This window comes from Pongo pygmaeus, chromosome 12, assembly GCF_028885625.2.
Source record: "Pongo pygmaeus isolate AG05252 chromosome 12, NHGRI_mPonPyg2-v2.0_pri, whole genome shotgun sequence".
Lineage (NCBI taxonomy): Eukaryota > Metazoa > Chordata > Mammalia > Primates > Hominidae > Pongo > Pongo pygmaeus.
In genome coordinates, this window is record NC_072385.2 from 27751934 (window position 1) to 27768371 (window position 16438).

The 16438-nt window shown below is 46.2% G+C and overlaps 1 protein-coding gene across 3 annotated transcripts in view; it reads left to right on the forward strand.

Annotated features, from left to right (window-relative positions):
* VWA3B (von Willebrand factor A domain containing 3B) overlaps positions 1 to 16438 on the forward strand; it is a 224084-nt gene that overhangs the window by 42690 nt on the left and 164956 nt on the right. For all 3 annotated transcript variants that reach the window (XR_008500554.2, XR_008500555.2, XM_054474969.2), the window contains 2 exons: positions 3378 to 3547; positions 8956 to 9071. Coding sequence is in view for 1 of the 3 variants with exons in the window: in XM_054474969.2 (XP_054330944.1) it covers positions 3378 to 3547; positions 8956 to 9071 (286 nt within the window). In the remaining 2 variants the exon portion in view is untranslated. The remainder of the gene's footprint in view (positions 1 to 3377; positions 3548 to 8955; positions 9072 to 16438) is intronic.

The following is a 16438-nucleotide window of genomic DNA, read 5'->3' on the forward strand; positions in this document are numbered from 1 at the left end:
TTTGGAGGTCAGATCCAAGGACTGGAGTTGGCCAGAAATGTTGCAATGTTCAAAGGTGTATGCCGAACAAGACAGAATTTTGCTGGATCTTTCACTGCTGTTCTGGTTGACTTTCTTTTTGCTCTTTGAAGAGTGAAGATTTTTAAACCTGGAAGCCTAGGGGATGAGAGCACAGGCTCTGGCCAATGGAGCAGAGGACAGTCAGAGTAGAAGCACACACTCCTAGTCTGTTTCTTTCTTCCCCCAAAGCTGCAGCTTAGGAAGATGTCAAGGACTCTTTGGCGGGGCAGAATGCATGTTACTGTGTGAAGCTCCTGAATGAATGGCCCAGATAGAATAAGGAATTTCAAGTGAAAACATAAAGGCTCCTCCCTACTTGATGTAGTATGAAGTGGCAAGAGCTTTTTACTCACTCTAAAGGAGCTGAATGGAACTCATGTATTTTATCAAGTTCGGTGCAAATCAGCATTTAGAGAAATGTGGTCCGTGAGGAAGCTACTCCTGGACTGAAGGCTGCTACTGAGCCTCAGGACTGGCCTTTACCTTCAAGGAGCTCAAAGACACTGGTTAAGGGAGCAGATTCCCATGAGGATAACTCCTTTAAGCCACACAATCTCCTGGCCCAACTTTTGGTCAGTGATGTTGGTATCGGGGGTAGGAGCCTGAACCCTTGGATGGTGGGGTAACCACAGAAGTGAAAAAAGTGCCTGTCCGGGGCCACCTTCTATTGCTTGCTCTTACTTTCAGAATTCTGGGGCTCACATTCATCTCTAACAGGTGACCGGCCTTGCCACGAACAGCACAGCGTAGCCGTGGACAGCAAGGGCAGGGCTTGTGGGGCCCGGCAGCCTAGGCTTACCAGCTCCAAGGCCAACTCAGTTTTCCTTTCCAAGCCTCAATTTCTTCATCTGTAAACTGGGCATGGTAATAATTCATGCTCCACAGGACTGTTGTATTGAGTGAAATAATTCATTTTGGTTTATCATCCCAAATAGCCAACAGTATTAAAGCCATTTTGCTTTAAGAGGCATTTTGCCAGTTTGATGGCAGACAGGAATAGGCAGCATATTTATCCTCCTTTCTGTTTTTCTAAGTGTCATCACGTGAGCAGAAAGGAGAGGCAGAAAGACTGCGTACAGGAGAGTAGGGGGGATAGGTGGTCTCAATGTAAAAGCTTGTCCCAGGAAATCTGTAGCTCAGAGTTGACTGAAAATGTGTATGATTAAGAAGCCGAGTAATGAACTTAATGAATAGTGAATAATGTCATAACCTTAGTAAAGGAAAATAAATCCTGACTCACTGTTGGCTACAGCAATTTTCAGTTTGATGAAATCTCAAGGGAAAAACATTTCTGCACAAGAACTTCAGGTTTTTGGATTAGTGCCAGAGCAAAGAAGCTGCGTTTACATGACGTGCATTGGATGTGTGTGGTATCAGGAGAGGCTGACAGACCACCTCGAGATGTGTGTCCTCACCTCCCTCTTCATCTGACCAACCCTAGAAAATACTGTGTGTCTGCTCCCCTGTCTCAGGCCATGTGTCACTTAGGTCCTTGCAACAGGATGAACCTGTCCCCTTGCTGAACTTGGGCACTGACGCGGCTGGAAAACTTGGATAAATAATAGGCCTGCTAAGTGGAAGCCGTTTAAATGCATCTCCCACAAGGTCATGCATCAGACCAGGAAAAGAGTGAAACAGAACGCATCTGCTGGAAGAGCAGTATTGGCTGGCTACAAGGAATCTGGAGAAGATGGTTTCTTCCTTCTTTCAGGGTTTTTCTCGCTTCCAGTTTATGGACTTGAAGAAATTTACAATATTCCTCAGTCTTTTACTGCTCGATCGGTACTTTTTAGAATCAGGAGCTGGCATTGAAAGGCCTGAGACAAAGAGGCCTGGGAGGGGCCGGGGCTTTCTGTGCCTCGTTGGTGGAGGGATGTTCCTCAAGTGGCCTGATCTCAGCTCCCACTCTGTCCTTCTCCTAAGTCCCAGTCTGGGCCCCACCCACTGCCTCCCACCCCCATCTCTTCCACCTCCTTGGCACAGTCTGCTCCATCTGCTGCAGGCAGAGCACCCCAACCAACTAGAAATCAACCATGAGGGCTCCCACCCCCCACCCTCCCGGCCAGGTGCCTTTAAGGCCTGGGATAGACGTTGAGGTGAGGCCATTTGGTGACTATCTATCTTCAGCTCATCGGGATTTGGGATTAGAGCAAGGAGAGGGTCATGAATCCTAAAGGGATGGTGACATCTATTTACCTCCTAACACAATACATTTGCTGGGGTTTCTTCCCCAGTTATGTGTGGACACAGTCCTTCGGGACATTATTAGGACAGGTTGAGAGGATACGGATTCCTGGCTCTCCTTGGGTTTTTTACTTTCTGAGATGTATAGAAATGCACACGTAGTTGGAAGTCATCCTATTTCAATTCCATCATGAATAATAAACTGCATTATCTCCCTTTTAACAAGAGAAGACACTGAAGTTAGGTCAGTTGCTTGAGGTGACAGAGCTCCTGGGTGGCGGGGCGGGGAGCACTGTGGAAGCACCGTCCTGGGAGGAGCGAGGGTGGTGGGGCTGCAGCAGGGCAGGAGGAGCGGCTGCCCTGAGATAGAGAGTTCTCTATCTCTCAATTCAGCAGGTGGAACTTCTGTGGGATTGACTGCTTACTGGGGGAGGTGTGCATCTTCCAGAATCACTGGTTTAAGCTGTGTGTGTGTGTGTGTGTGTGTGTGTGTGTGTGTGTGTGTGTTCTGACACAGGGATTGCTTATTCCCCCATTCTTCTCATGTCCTGGTTTGGTGGCAAGAGGCAGGGCACTGCAGGCGGACCTGGCATCTGACCAGCTGTGCACAGTCAGGACAGCCTCACCCCAGTCCCGGGCGTGTGAGTCCCTGCTGAGGTGAGCCCAGAGGTGGAGCCAGCTGGGGATGTGCCCTCCTTTCCACGTTCTGCCTTAGACGGAGGACGCATGAGTTTGCATTGTAGGATTCTGGCACCGCCGTGGGAAATGGCAGATAAGCTTCCTGCCTGCGGTGGCTGTGCCAGTCCTTCCTTCATTGCTTGACTTGAAAATAACCACTCCAAACCTGTGCGATATATTTGTGGCCCAGAGGAAGTTCTCCAAATCTGCCAACCATATTCTCCTCATGCCATACCCGAGACAATAGCCACTGTTGACAGACCTCCTTGGCACCAAGCCTTGAATATCTCACTTCCTGACTGGCCCTGATGTCCTCAGAAAACCCTGGGCAGGGCTGCTATTCTTTCTGCCCATTTTTTCTAAGAGGTCATTTTGTAGAAAAGGTATTACTGATGAGTCTAGTACCAAGCTAGGGCATGTGAGGGAGATAAACCGTTGGCACCACTGTTTTGCAGATTGAATCCATTTACTACTTTGTGGTGGGGGATGTTCCTGAAGAATCCAAGGAGCTTCTCCTCCACAGGGCCTTGGAGATCCCGTGTCCGGTCTACACAGTGTCCTTCAACGCCAGAGGAGAAGGCACTATAGCTTTTCTAAAGGATCTGAGTGCCAAGACCCACAGCAGGTAGGCAGAAAATGTGCTCTTGAGTGACAGCAAGCGGGTTGCCTGCTCACACAGGATCAACAGTGGGTCTTGCATTCTTCGTGGCTTTAACCAATCTGTTGCTGTGTTCTCCTCTTTCCAGTATAGTATTTAGTCTCTGCATCTTTTCTTCTCCATCCTGTATTCATCATGCCTTTCTATTTTCTGCAATTCTTATGCTTTGAACTCTTGGCGCCTTGCTGGTCCAGGAGACCCTGTCCCTCCCAGGGCTAGCCAATTCCTAGAGATAGCAAATTACTCACTGGGGCGTACTTGTATATGCAAACCAACCAGAGCCCACACTGCCAATCCAGGCTCTCTCACTTAGAACCACTGTTCTCTACCCTAATCACTCCAGGGCCACACACCAGAAAACTCAGGACAGCCCCTACACCCCAGAGCCCAGGGAAGTTATTCAAATAGCCAATCCTAAGCCTGCTTACCCTTCCTCTCCTGTTCCTTCCCTTGGAATCCACACTAAAGGTCCTCACCTACCTTTCCCCTCACTCCCTCTGCCTCCCGGCTGACCCAGTGCTTCTCTGTGTGGCCTGCGTGGCACGCTGTGCCCCTCTCTCCTGGGAACCGGGCTAGTCAGCTTGGGCTGCCATAACAAATTGCCACAGGCTGGGTGGCTTAACAAGTATTTATTTCTTACAGTTCTAGAGGCTGGGAAGTACTAGGTGAAGGAGAATTCGGTTTCTGGTGAGGGCTGTCTCCCCGCCTTGTAGGCAGCTGCCTTCTCACTCTGTCCTCACATGGTGGAGAGAGAGAGAGTGAGAGAGAGAGAGAGAGGAGAGAGAGAGAGTGTGTGTGTGTGTGGAGAGAGAGAGAGAGGGAGGAGAGAGAGAGAGGAGAGAGAGAGAGGAGAGAGGGAGGAGAGAGAGAGTGTGTGTGTGTGTGTGTGTGGAGAGAGAGAGAGGAGAGACAGACAGAGAGTGAGGGCGCACTCACTGGTGTCTCTTCCTCTTCCTATAAGGTCACTCATCCTATAGAATCAGGGCCCTGCCCTATGACCTCATTTAACCTTTATTACCTCCTTGGTAACTTTTATTACCTCCTGTTCTATCTCCAAAGACAGTCACATTGGGAATTAGGGCTTCAACATAGGAATTTTTTTGGCTTGGGGTTGGGAGAGCACAATTCAGTCTACAGGGGAACCATGAGTAACAAACTATCTTTTCAATGGCAGTAGGCTCCTTATCTATTGGCCTCACAATACCCGAATAGTAATAAAACCTGCATTTTAAAACATATGCCCCTGCACCCTGGGTCTGTGTGTGTGTGTGTGTGTGTGTGTGTGTGTAAGTTTAGGTCTCTTGTGGAGAAAGACCAGCTACTTCTGTGGTTACAAGGAGAATTATAAAATCTTTCCTAAGTTCTCCTTGAAATGGGTACAAGGTCTTCCCAGAGCACTTGTTCTTTAAATATTTTTAAATGGATACATATTTGTACATATTTATAGGGCCCATGAAGGGGTGGGTTGACCCTCCACACCTGTGGGTGTTTCTCGTTAGGTGGAACGAGAGACTTGGAAAAGAAAGAGACACAAAGTATAGAGAAAGAAAAAGGGGGCCCAGGGGACCGGCGTTCAGCATATGGAGGATCCACGCTGGCACCGGCCTCTGAGTTCCCTTAGTATTTATTGATGATTATCGGATGTGGCAGGATAATAGGATAATAGTGGAGAGAAGGTCAGCAGGTAAACATGTGAACAAATGTCTCTGCATCATAAACAAGGTAAAGAAAAAAGTGCTGCGCTTTTGATGTGCATATACATAAACATCTCAATGCCTTAAAGAGCAGTATTGCTGCCAGCGTGTCCCACCTCCAGCCCTAAGGCGGTTTTCCCCTATCTCAGTGGATGGAATATACAATCGGGCTTTACACCAAGACATTCCATTGCCCAGGCACAATCAGGAGACAGAAGCCTTCCTCTTATCTCAAAACTGCAGAGGCATTCCTTCCTCTTTTACTAATCCTCCTCAGCACAGACCCTTTACGGGTGTCGGGCTGGGGGGCGGTCAGGTCTTTCCCTTCCCACGAGGCCGAGGCCGTATTTCAGACGGTCACAAGGGAAGAAACCTTGGACAATACCTGGCTTTCCTAGGCAGAGGTCCCTGCGGCCTTCTGCAGTGTTTTGTGTCCCTGGGTACTTGAGATTAGGGAGTGGTAATGACTCTTAACAAGCATGCTGCCTTCAAGCATTTGTTTAGCAAAGCACATCTTGCACAGCCCTTAATCCATTTAACCCTGAGTTGACACAGCACATGTTTCAGGGAGCACAGGGTTAGGGGTAGGGTTACAGATTAACAACATCTCAAGGCAGAAGAATTTTTCTTAGTACAGAACAAAATGGAGTCTCTTATGTCTACTTCTTTCTACACAGACACAGTAACAATCTGATCTCTCTTTCTTTTCCCCACAGGCCCATGTGATATTCTGTTGTATGCATAGCATGTGGAATGATCAAGTCGGGATTTAGGATGTCCATCACCTTATTTATCATTTCTATGTGTTGGAAACATCTTAAGTCCCCTCTTCTGGCTATTGTGAAATATAAAATACACTGTTGTTAACTATAGCCACCCTACTTTACCATCAGAACATTAGAACCTACTCCTTCTATCTCACTGTATGTTCGTACCCATTAACCAACCTGTTTTTATCCCCCTGATCCTCACACCTTTCCCAGCCACTGGTATTTATCATTCTACTCTCATCTCCATGAGATCAACTTTTCCACCTCCTACCCATGAGTGAGAACATGCGATATTTGTCTTTTTATACCTGGCTTATTTCCCGTAATATAATGACCTCCAGTTCCATCCATGTTGCTGCAAATGACGGGATTTCCTTCTTTTTGTGGCTGAATAGTATTTATTATGTATATACCACCTTTCTTTATCCATTCATCCATTGATGGACACTTAGGTTGATTCCGTATCTTGGCTATTGTGAATAGTGCTGTAATAAACACAGGGTGCAGATATCCCTTTGATATGCCGACTTCCTTTTCTTTGGATAAATACCTGGTAGTGGGATTGTTGGATTGTATGGTAGTTCTATTTTTAGGTTTTGAGAAATCTCCATAGTCTTTCCTATAATGGCTGTACTAATTTACATTCCCACCAACAATTTATAACAACCAACAATTTCTCTGCCTCCTCAGCAGCAACTGTTATTTTTTCTTTTTGATAATAGCCCTCCTAACAGGGTAAGATGGTATCTTGTTCTTAAGTGTAGGTGCTCATCACAGTCACTGGGGAGCTTGTTAATGACACAGAGGCCAGGCTTCACTTTGCTGGTTCATTCCACATCATAGAGAGAGCCCGGGAATATGCATTTTTCCCATCACTTTGCATAATAACTGCCCAGAGAGCTTGATTGAAATGCAAATTTTATAGCCACAGCCCCAGGAATTCTAATTTTCAAGATCTGTGAAGGGCTAGAAATTTTCATTGTTAACAAGACTTTGGGACTCTAAGGACCATTGCTGTGGCTGCTCTTACAGCACTTTGAAATCTTTTAACATCAGGTATGTGGCTCCCATTCTTGGTTCCTGAGCCCCTAAGTACAGAAGGGGGCTCCCTCCTCTAACCTCACTAGTTGAAAGAGAAGAGGCAACTGACCAGTCACCTCTCTTGCTGTTCTCTGCTTAGCTCATCTGGGGCACGCTAGAGCCCAGGGAATAATTTCCTGTGAGAGAAGCTGTGGTTCAGCTACCTAACGAGGCCATGCAGCCATGGAGGTGGGTCTTGCAGAAAAGGATGAGGTATTGACGTATCCTCCTGTCCACGCTCTGGGCCTTTGTAGGCAAGCGTAACCCATCACAAGTAGTGCCCCTGCCTTCTCTACTCCTTGCCTGGACACTCCATGGCTTCTGGTTGGTCTTGGTGCACCTTTGGCTGTGGGGCCCCAGCTGGAGTGCAGTTATTCTCCAGCTGCAAGTGGCATGTCCTGAGTGTCTCAGGTTGCAGGAGGCTGCCTGGTCTGGTGACCCTCCAACTGGACTCTGGCTTCCCCTGTGCCAAAGGCTGTGTCTGGGTAGAACCACCAGTCCAAGCTCAGCACTGTGCTCTAAGGCTCAAACAGCCCGTCATAATGCTGAGTTGCTTCTGCACAAGCGAGACTGTATCAGCTAGAGGAAATTTCTGCCCTGTTCCCTTTTCTAATCTAGAAAACAGATCAGAGAGTGGAAGGTCCTGGGCGCTAAAGGCCTTGACACTCAGGGCATGGGGACTGCTGGGGCAAACCTCACCCATCTCCCCTCCTTGCCCTTCAGGGCAAGGGAGCCGGACATTTCTGCTCTGGATGAAGCTCCTGCAGGAGTTGGGAATGACCAGACTAAGAGTTCATTGGCTTTAGGAAGGCCACCAGAATGAGGCTGACATTTTAATTGCCATCAAGTCATTATTCCAGTCTCGCCTGAAACCCTTTAGTAAGAGACTGAGGCTTTCCATAGCCGAGGTGGGTTCCCTAGACTTCTCCCACCATTTCCATCCTGAGCGGTGCTTGGGATTTTCTCTGAGTTGAGTGTGTGGTGCTAGGCAGAGACGGAACTCCTGCAGGGCTGGAGGAGCATTACTTGTGACTTCCTCTGCCCACCTGAAAAAATATCCTGCTATTTATGGACTTTTTGGATTCCAGTTAAGTGGCTTTGAGGGTGTGACTTAGCCCATCGCCCTGTGCACTACACCAGTGTTTGCAAACTTTCATGTGCCTGTCAGCCCCTAGGGGACCCTGTTAAATGGATATTTGGACTCCACAGGGCTGGGTGGGGGCCTGGGTGTGTGTATTCCTAACCTGCTGCTCCTTGGACCATGCTTTGAAAAGACAGGTCCTAAAAACTTGTCCACACAGGAATGCTTCTCATTCGTGCTTAAGCTTGGCTCCTGGGGAAGTGTGTGTTTGCTGAGTTAAAGTTGACTGATGCCCATCAGCAGCAGGCAAATTAGGCAAATGCTCTCTGTGTCATGAGCTGTCCTCACTGAACCCACAGAGCTGATGGGTGTTACTGGGGCCCCTCATTAGACCCCTGGCTTGGTTAAGCTGTGTTAACACGATGGAACCCTGGGAACAAGAGAAAGAATATAAGCATAGAGTGTCATTTTCCCAGGACCAAGAAATACCATTTGATTGAGCTAATTTACCCTCTAATGAAAGGATGAGTTGTCAGTTAAAATCCCACATCATTCACAATTCTCTGTGCTATTCTGCCTCCCTGTCTTTTGCTTGTGGAATTGACAAGGTGCAGGGAGAAGCAGTGACCATGGCTAAGAAGATGAAGATGCCCAGTGCCGCCAAAGAGCACGTTCAGTCCCAGGAGAAGGAACAAGCATGCACAGACACCTGCGTACTGCCTTCCTAATGAGCATCTCTTCATGTTTCAGATTCCATGCATTTGCCGAGAGAACAGAGTGTGTAGAATTTCCTGCATTCTCCACAAAGGATGGTGACGATGTAATGACTTGGAATTCAAGGAAACTGAAAGGAAAACTCCCTCCAGGTACCTGGAATCCAAAAGAAGTGGCATAGCTTATGTCCCGAATAGCCTCAGACGACATGGATCATTAGGAAGTAAAGTACGAGGGAGAGACTCCCCATGTCTTTTGTATAATATTATTAATGTGGTGCAAGAGCAGAGTTAATGGATATTAGTGGTGAGTTTGTCAGCATAGCAACCAGGCATAAGTTTACAATCCAGGGAAATGGCCTAAGGGATGTGTGTTTACTAACTTGAGAACCTGCTGGAGATGTGGCCCTGGGTCTGTCGATGCCGGAGTTAGTTCTTGGCAAGGCAGAGCCACTCTGCTGTGTGGATTAGTTGGGAGGCTGCAGAGAGGGTGCCTGCGGTTCTTGAGGGGGTTTCTGCTGTCCTCCCTGTGATGAAAGCAGGGCCTGTGGATGCAGCTTGAGGGACTGGCCTGCCCCTTGTGAGGGCCGAGGCCGCACAGGAACCTTCACGGAGGCAGAATGAACTTCCGCTTTCATTCAGTGAATGTGATCAGAGAACTTAATGAGCACAGAGAATGAGGTCACCAAATCAGCGGGAAATAGGCTGTGATTCAGAAAAACAGTGGAAGGTTACTCAGAAAGCCAGGAGATGGGAGTTTCTTTTAAGCTGATGAAATTGCAAAGTGCTGAAGACTGAATAAACCCCACTAAGAAAAGGGGGAAGGAAGCCCCTGTTCGATTGTTGGATGAAGGGACCTGGTGGGTTGTTAGAAGTCTAAGAAAACCCACCCCCACTCTCCCTCCTTTTAAATTATCAAACAGATTTCTAGCTTCATTATAAGGCAGAGGCTACTCTTTAGGGATAAGAGAGAAGCTGTAGCAACAGCTGCTTGAAAGATTTACGTAACGGTGCTGCAAAGGCTCCCAGGAGAAGGTTAGGTTTTCAGATGGAGATAAAAGTGAAGATGAGTCATGAGCCTGTTCCTGACACACACTTTGTAGATTCAAATTCTTGGTGTCCAAGCAGAGGAGGGGAGACGTTCCCATAGAGTTCACTGGAGGCACTACTTCACGTAATGGAAACCTTTGTTCCAATCATGAAGGGGACATCTCCAGAGAATTCGAGAAAATGCCAACATATAGGCAAGATCGATGCTAATCTAAGAAGAAATTAATTCAGGATGTATGTCATGCCTATTGAAAGTAATTTACAAGATTAGGCCTGGTGGGCAATGATTTAATCAGGGCAAAGAATGTGAGATGTTACTAGCAAACCAAGGTGGGCCAATTACTGGAAATGGGGTTTAGTCTTGGTCTCTGGATTCCTTGGCAACTTAGTTATAAAGGGAAATACAAACTGCATAGCTTACATTTTCAGCAGCTACCATCTTACCAACCCTTTGAAGCATGCAAATTACATACAAAAACATTTTTCTTAGAATAAAATGTTTGGCATGGATCGTTGTTCTCAATCCTTTTCAGTGATCACATCTGAATTTGGGGGAAGAATCCCAAATCCTAAATACGTGATCTTGTCTCCTCTGTCCATCACAATGTGCCAGAAATGCCAACATTTCAAAGCCTACCTCTCCCACTCAAACTGCCCAGAAATCTTGACAGACTGTTTTGATTTGGAAAATGTGTGATTTCCCACCTCATCTGGGCCTCAGAGGCAGGTTTCTTCCCTTTATCTGATCACATCTCTCTCCGTTGCCATATCAGCATATCAGCCGTTTCAAGCATTTTCCACAACACTTTCCTCAGGCCATCCTCTCATTTGGTGGGGGAGTGACTTCTTACATTATTTTCTCCTCTATTGTATAGAAAATAGAGACTCTCAAGTAAGGGGTTGGAGAAGCATAGGTCAGAGGACTTTTCTGGCAATCTGAAGGAATTTCCTGCTATTATTGACTTTTTGGATACCAGATAATAGACTTTCAGGGTATGACTTACCATGACCCCATGCTCTGTACCAATGCAAAAAAACTCTGCAGTTAAGATAAAGAATGTTTTTAAAAAAATTATAGTAGATTATATATGCCATAAATTTACTATCTTAACCACTCTTAAGCTGACAGTTCAGTAGTGTTAAGTACATTCCCATTGTTGTACACCCATCACCACCCTTTTCATCTTCCCAAACTGAAACCCTGCGCCCATTAAACAGTAACTTCCTATGTCTTTGTCTGTTCATGCTGCTATAGCAAAATACCCAAGCCTGGGTAATTTATAAAGAGAAACTTATTGCTCACGTTCTGGAGGCTGGGGAATCGAAGATCAAGGCACTAGCCGATTTGGGGTCTGGTGAAGGCTCACTCTGCTTCCAAGATGGTGCCTTGCTGCTGTATCTTTGGGAGGGGAGGAATGCTGTGCCCTCACAAGACAGAAGAGATGAAAGGGCCAAAAAAAAAAAAAAAAAAAAAAGCCTCTTTTATAAGAGCACTAATCTTATTCAGGAGGGCTCCATCCTCATGACTTAATCACTTCCCAAAAGGCCCACTCTTAATACTGTGACATTGGGTATTAGGTTCCAATGTATGAATTTTGGAGGGACACATATATTCAAATCACAGCTCCCCATTTGTCCCACCCTCACCCCTAGCAACCGTCATTCTACTTTCTTTCTGTCTCCTTTCTGAATTTGACTACTCTAGGTAGTATCTCATAAATAGGTGCAATTACACAGTATTTGTCCTTCTGCCACTGGCTTATTTCACTTAGCATAATGTCCTCAAGCTTCATCTATGTTGTAATATGTGTCAGAATTTCCGTCCTTTCTAAGGCTGATAATAGTCCATTATATGGATATACCACATCTTGTTTACTGATTCATCCACCCATGGACTTTTGGGTTGCTTCTGTCTTTTGTCTGTTGGGAACAATGTTATGAATATGGGTGTACAAAATAGCTCTTTGAGATTCTGCTTTTCATTCTTTTGGATATATACTCAGAATGGAAGTTCTGAATCATATATGGGGATTCTATTTTTAATTTTTTTTCCAGAAACCTTCATACTGTTTTCCATAGTGGCTGTACCATTTTACATTCCTACCAACAGTGCACAAAGTTCCCACATCCTGGCCAACACTTGTTATTTTCTCTATTTTTGATAGTAGCCATCCTAATGGGTGTGAGGCAATATCTCATTGTGGTTTTAATTTGGATTTCCCTAATGATTCATTATTTTGAGCATCTTTTCATGTGCTTGTTGAAATTTTGACACAATATTTTAAAGAGTCAAAGTTAATGCCACAAAAATCCATGATGATGAAAATATCACAATTTCAAATAAAGACAGGCTCCAACAAGACTCTATGAGGCCATATTGGAGGCTGAGGCAAGAGGAGAAATGTGTACCACTCTCTATATATATGGTTTTATTTATTATTTGTAATGATAATTTGTTTCTGGGTTATTAAGTTTAAAAATATTGAACAATTAAAAAGTGTATTAATACATTATTTTAAGTTTGAGTATTTTGGGAGTATATTTATATCTCTCACTAAAGTTTTTATTCATCACACATACTTTCAAAGTTACTTTCTCACATTTCTTATAATTTACAACTCTGAATTGAAAATGAAATAAGAAATAGACTTAGAACATACTTTTTAATTGATGAATTTGTTTCCATCAAGATTAGGAGTGTAAAATAATGACAAATTCTGTTTTGGTACAAATAAAATAATGTAAATTATTTAAATTAAAAACATTCCTCCTTTTTAATTTTCTAGTATTTTTTCAACTACTTTAATGTTGGGAAAAAATTACCCATTGCAAATCCATGCCATCATGTGTGCAGGGGTGCACATCGCATTGCTCACCTTTGCCTCTGGCTCCAACATGGCTCCATGTGGCCCTGCTCAGCAGGCTCCTCCCCACCTTCTAACACCATCCACTTTCCTCTTCCACATGCACCTCATTTTCAAGCTCTGTCTGAATGTCTGCCATCTCTTAGGCCATGTGAACTTGCTCTCATGTAAGCTCTGGAAGATGCTCCTTTGCTTCCCTGCTTCCTTCCATGTAAACATTACCTTTCTGGGAAGCCTTCCGTGGCCAGTCTCTCCCGTCTGCCCTTTTGGGCTGCTTGTTGAGGCATCTGCTGCGGCATACAAGCCATAGACAGGACAATACCTTTTAATGGTAATTTGGGAAGGTCCAGAAACTAGAGCAGGCAAGAAGGTCTGTTCACAAACTCCTGTATGCTAGAGAGATCCATTAAAAATTCCGTAATTGTATTTTTTCATGAGCTCGCCCGCATTTTCTTACACACTGGGGGAAAATGTGCAGAATTCCTGTTTTCCCCTGCTGCGTATGCCCCCTGAGCCCGGGAAGCACAGAGTGATGACAAACATGTGTGGGGTGGGGGGTGCAGATCTCATAATATCTCATGACATGGTCTCCACCATCTGCAGCTCCTGAAGCAAATCTTGATGTTTCTAGAAAGGAATAATTACTCACCTGCGTGAGGGTGGGGCTAGGTTGCTGGCCTGCGCTGGGCTCCCAGGCCCTTGGTGCAGCTACCTGGCTGGGTGGTCAGAATCCCAGGGCCCCAAAAGCTGGGTGCCTGAACCTGGGCACGTGGCGGTCGTCTCACCTTTTACTTCCAGGGATGACTGCATGCCTTAGAGATTCTCCTTCCTCCCAGCACCGACCCATCCCATCCAGGAATGCTCACCAGCCTCAGATGAGCTCCCCTCCCTGGGGAGAGCAGGATCTTTGGCTTGGATGACCCGAAGCTGCCACTCATCTTCTAAGCCTCTCCTCCTCATAGCTGTCCTTCCCCTTGGCTTTCAGCCCAGAGTTGGCTGGGTCCCTGCCCGTGTTCCCACTCCTGGGGCATTGAATGGGGGAGGTGGGTGTTCTGTTAAGGAGCCAGCACCTTCCCTCCCATACTTCTCTGCATGAGAGCATTCCTGCCTCTTTCTCTCTTTATGATGGGCTTGGCTGTCTGCTGGAGAGGGTAAGGGGCACCAATGGAACGTAGATTATTATGGGACCAGAGCGATGCTCCTTTTTGGTGCTCCTCTGAACCACCCAGCCCCCAGCAGCTTGTCTTCCCTTCTTTGTTAATATGTGTGGATTTTCTTCGTGGCCTGTGTCTACCATGAAATATTAATATTCATCTTACCCATAAGCAAAATAAGACAGAGTCACATTGAGCTTCCCTGAACTCTAGGAATTTTCCTTGGAAAAGATCCCTTTCCAAGACCGGACAACATTTTCCCCATTCTTGCCCTGGGGTCTGAGTTTCCCCTGTCCACAGTCTTATGGCGTGTGCCCCAGGCCCCCTCACCAATGGCCAGTTAAGAGATGGGCCTGATGGGCAGGTAGCAGGGTCTCCTTGCCTTGGCGCCTGGCTCTCAGGGAATCTGTTGGACATTCCTCCTACCCAACTTCTGAAAGCCTTTTAAACATGGCAGCCGCCCATTGACTGTGGTGACACTTTTCATCTGCTCTGGTTGGCAGGGTTTCATGTGGTGCTGCTGAAGGAGACCTTTTTGCTTCAGAATCTGAAACAGAGGCCTGAAAAATCATCTTCTATGCTCCTCTGTTTCTGCGTGTATGCGTCCGTTTTGCACTGTGATAAAGGAACACCTGAGGCTGGGTAATTTATAAAGAAAAGAGGTTTATTTGGCTCAGCGTTCTGCAGGCTGTGCAACCAGGGCACCAGCATCTGCTCAGCTTCTGGTAAGGCCTCAGGAAGCTTCCGAAAGCCTTTTAAACATGGCAGAAGGCAAAGGGGGAGCCAGTGCATTACGTGGAGAGAGAGGGAGTGAGAAGGGGGAGGACTCAGACTCTTTTTAACATCACATCTCATGGAAACTCATTACCACAGAGAGGGAGGGCACCAAGTCATCCAGGAGGGATCTGTCCTTGTCACCCACACACCTTCCACCAGGCCCCATCTCTGATACTGGGGATCACATGTCAACATGAGATTTGGAGAGGACAGACATCCAAACTCTACCACTGGGCATTCTTGGGAGTCAGGGAAACTCATCTTTTAAGCAAACTCCAAGTGGCCTTCCTGCTGGCCACTTCACACCTGACCAGGGCTTAAAAGTATTCTGTGATATTCTTTGAACCTTAATCTTATCACGATGTTCTCCAAGTCAGCAGTGACTTCCAGGAGGCCACACCCCTCTCTGCCCACCAGGTAGTCATGGTCTTAGCTGTCCCCTCCGGAAGAACTGGCTCCAGTGCATTGGTTGTGTAGGTGACACTGCCTGAGGTCCTGGAAGACCCAAGTGAGGCCCCCTAAGTGGCAGATTTGAATTTCTGGTCACCAAAACAAGGCCGATTACTTACTTTGATTTCTAGAATTCAGTTTAACTTTTTATTCCAGTCTCCTCTCCTCTGGATGGGTGGGAAATAAAGCTCAGTCCTTGTCCCCATCCCGAGCTTTACCCACAGTTTGGAGACCCTAGGCAGTGTTTATGCATCGGGGGTGGGGTCTAGTCATTGGATATCTGTTCTGGAAAGTCACCCCATAAATACCCCTTGTCCCTGCCTTATTGCCGCTTCAGGCTGAATAGCTCTCTGCTGCTCCCGTGCTGGGCTGTGGATGTGGAAATCTTTTGTAGACCCTGCCCCGCCTCCCTGGGTTCCCCCCATGCAGCCTTCCTCCCAGGGTGCTGCAAAGAACTGAGGCCAGTTCCTGTCTTCTCTTGGGGCCTGTCTCCTGTTCTCCTCCAAGCCAAAGGCAAGCTCCCTTTTATCTGAGAAAAAGCCTGGCTCCTTCCAGCTTCTTCAAAGCTACCTGCTTTGTAAACCGTAATACCTCTCCTAGGGGTTTAGGCTTAAAAAAGCCTGAATGTCTTGCAGCCTACTTCATCTTTCTACACTGCCATAGGCCTCCCTGGGGGCAAGTTTGCAATGAGCCTGGTATCTGCTCAAGTGTGGAGGAGGAGATAGAGAGGGGAAAACAGATTATTATCGCAGAATATGATCCCTCCATGTGCATAAATGTGACCTTCTGTAAGTGCCAGGGGTATGATGTTAAATCCTAACAGATGGCTCTTCTGTGGAGGTGGAGACCATTGAGATAACTTAATTAGTTACTTTGTTTTTTGATGTTCTAAAATAACACTTCAAGAATAGATGCTGGAGAATGATAAATGAAGAGTTGGCAGTCTCTTGAGTGAGGCATGCAGCTCTAGAGTACGATTTGGAAGCCACTGGCCATATGTGGCTGGAGGGCACTCGGAATGGAGCGAGTCCAAATTGAGATGTACTGTGAAAGTAAAATACACACTAGATTCCAAGGACTTAGTGTAAAACATATAAATCATCACATTAACAATTTTAAATATAGAGGATAAATCAAAATGATAATATGTATATGTTGAGTTATATCAAATATATATATATTTGTTTTGAGAGGGAGTCTCTCTGTCACCCAGGCTGGAGTGCAG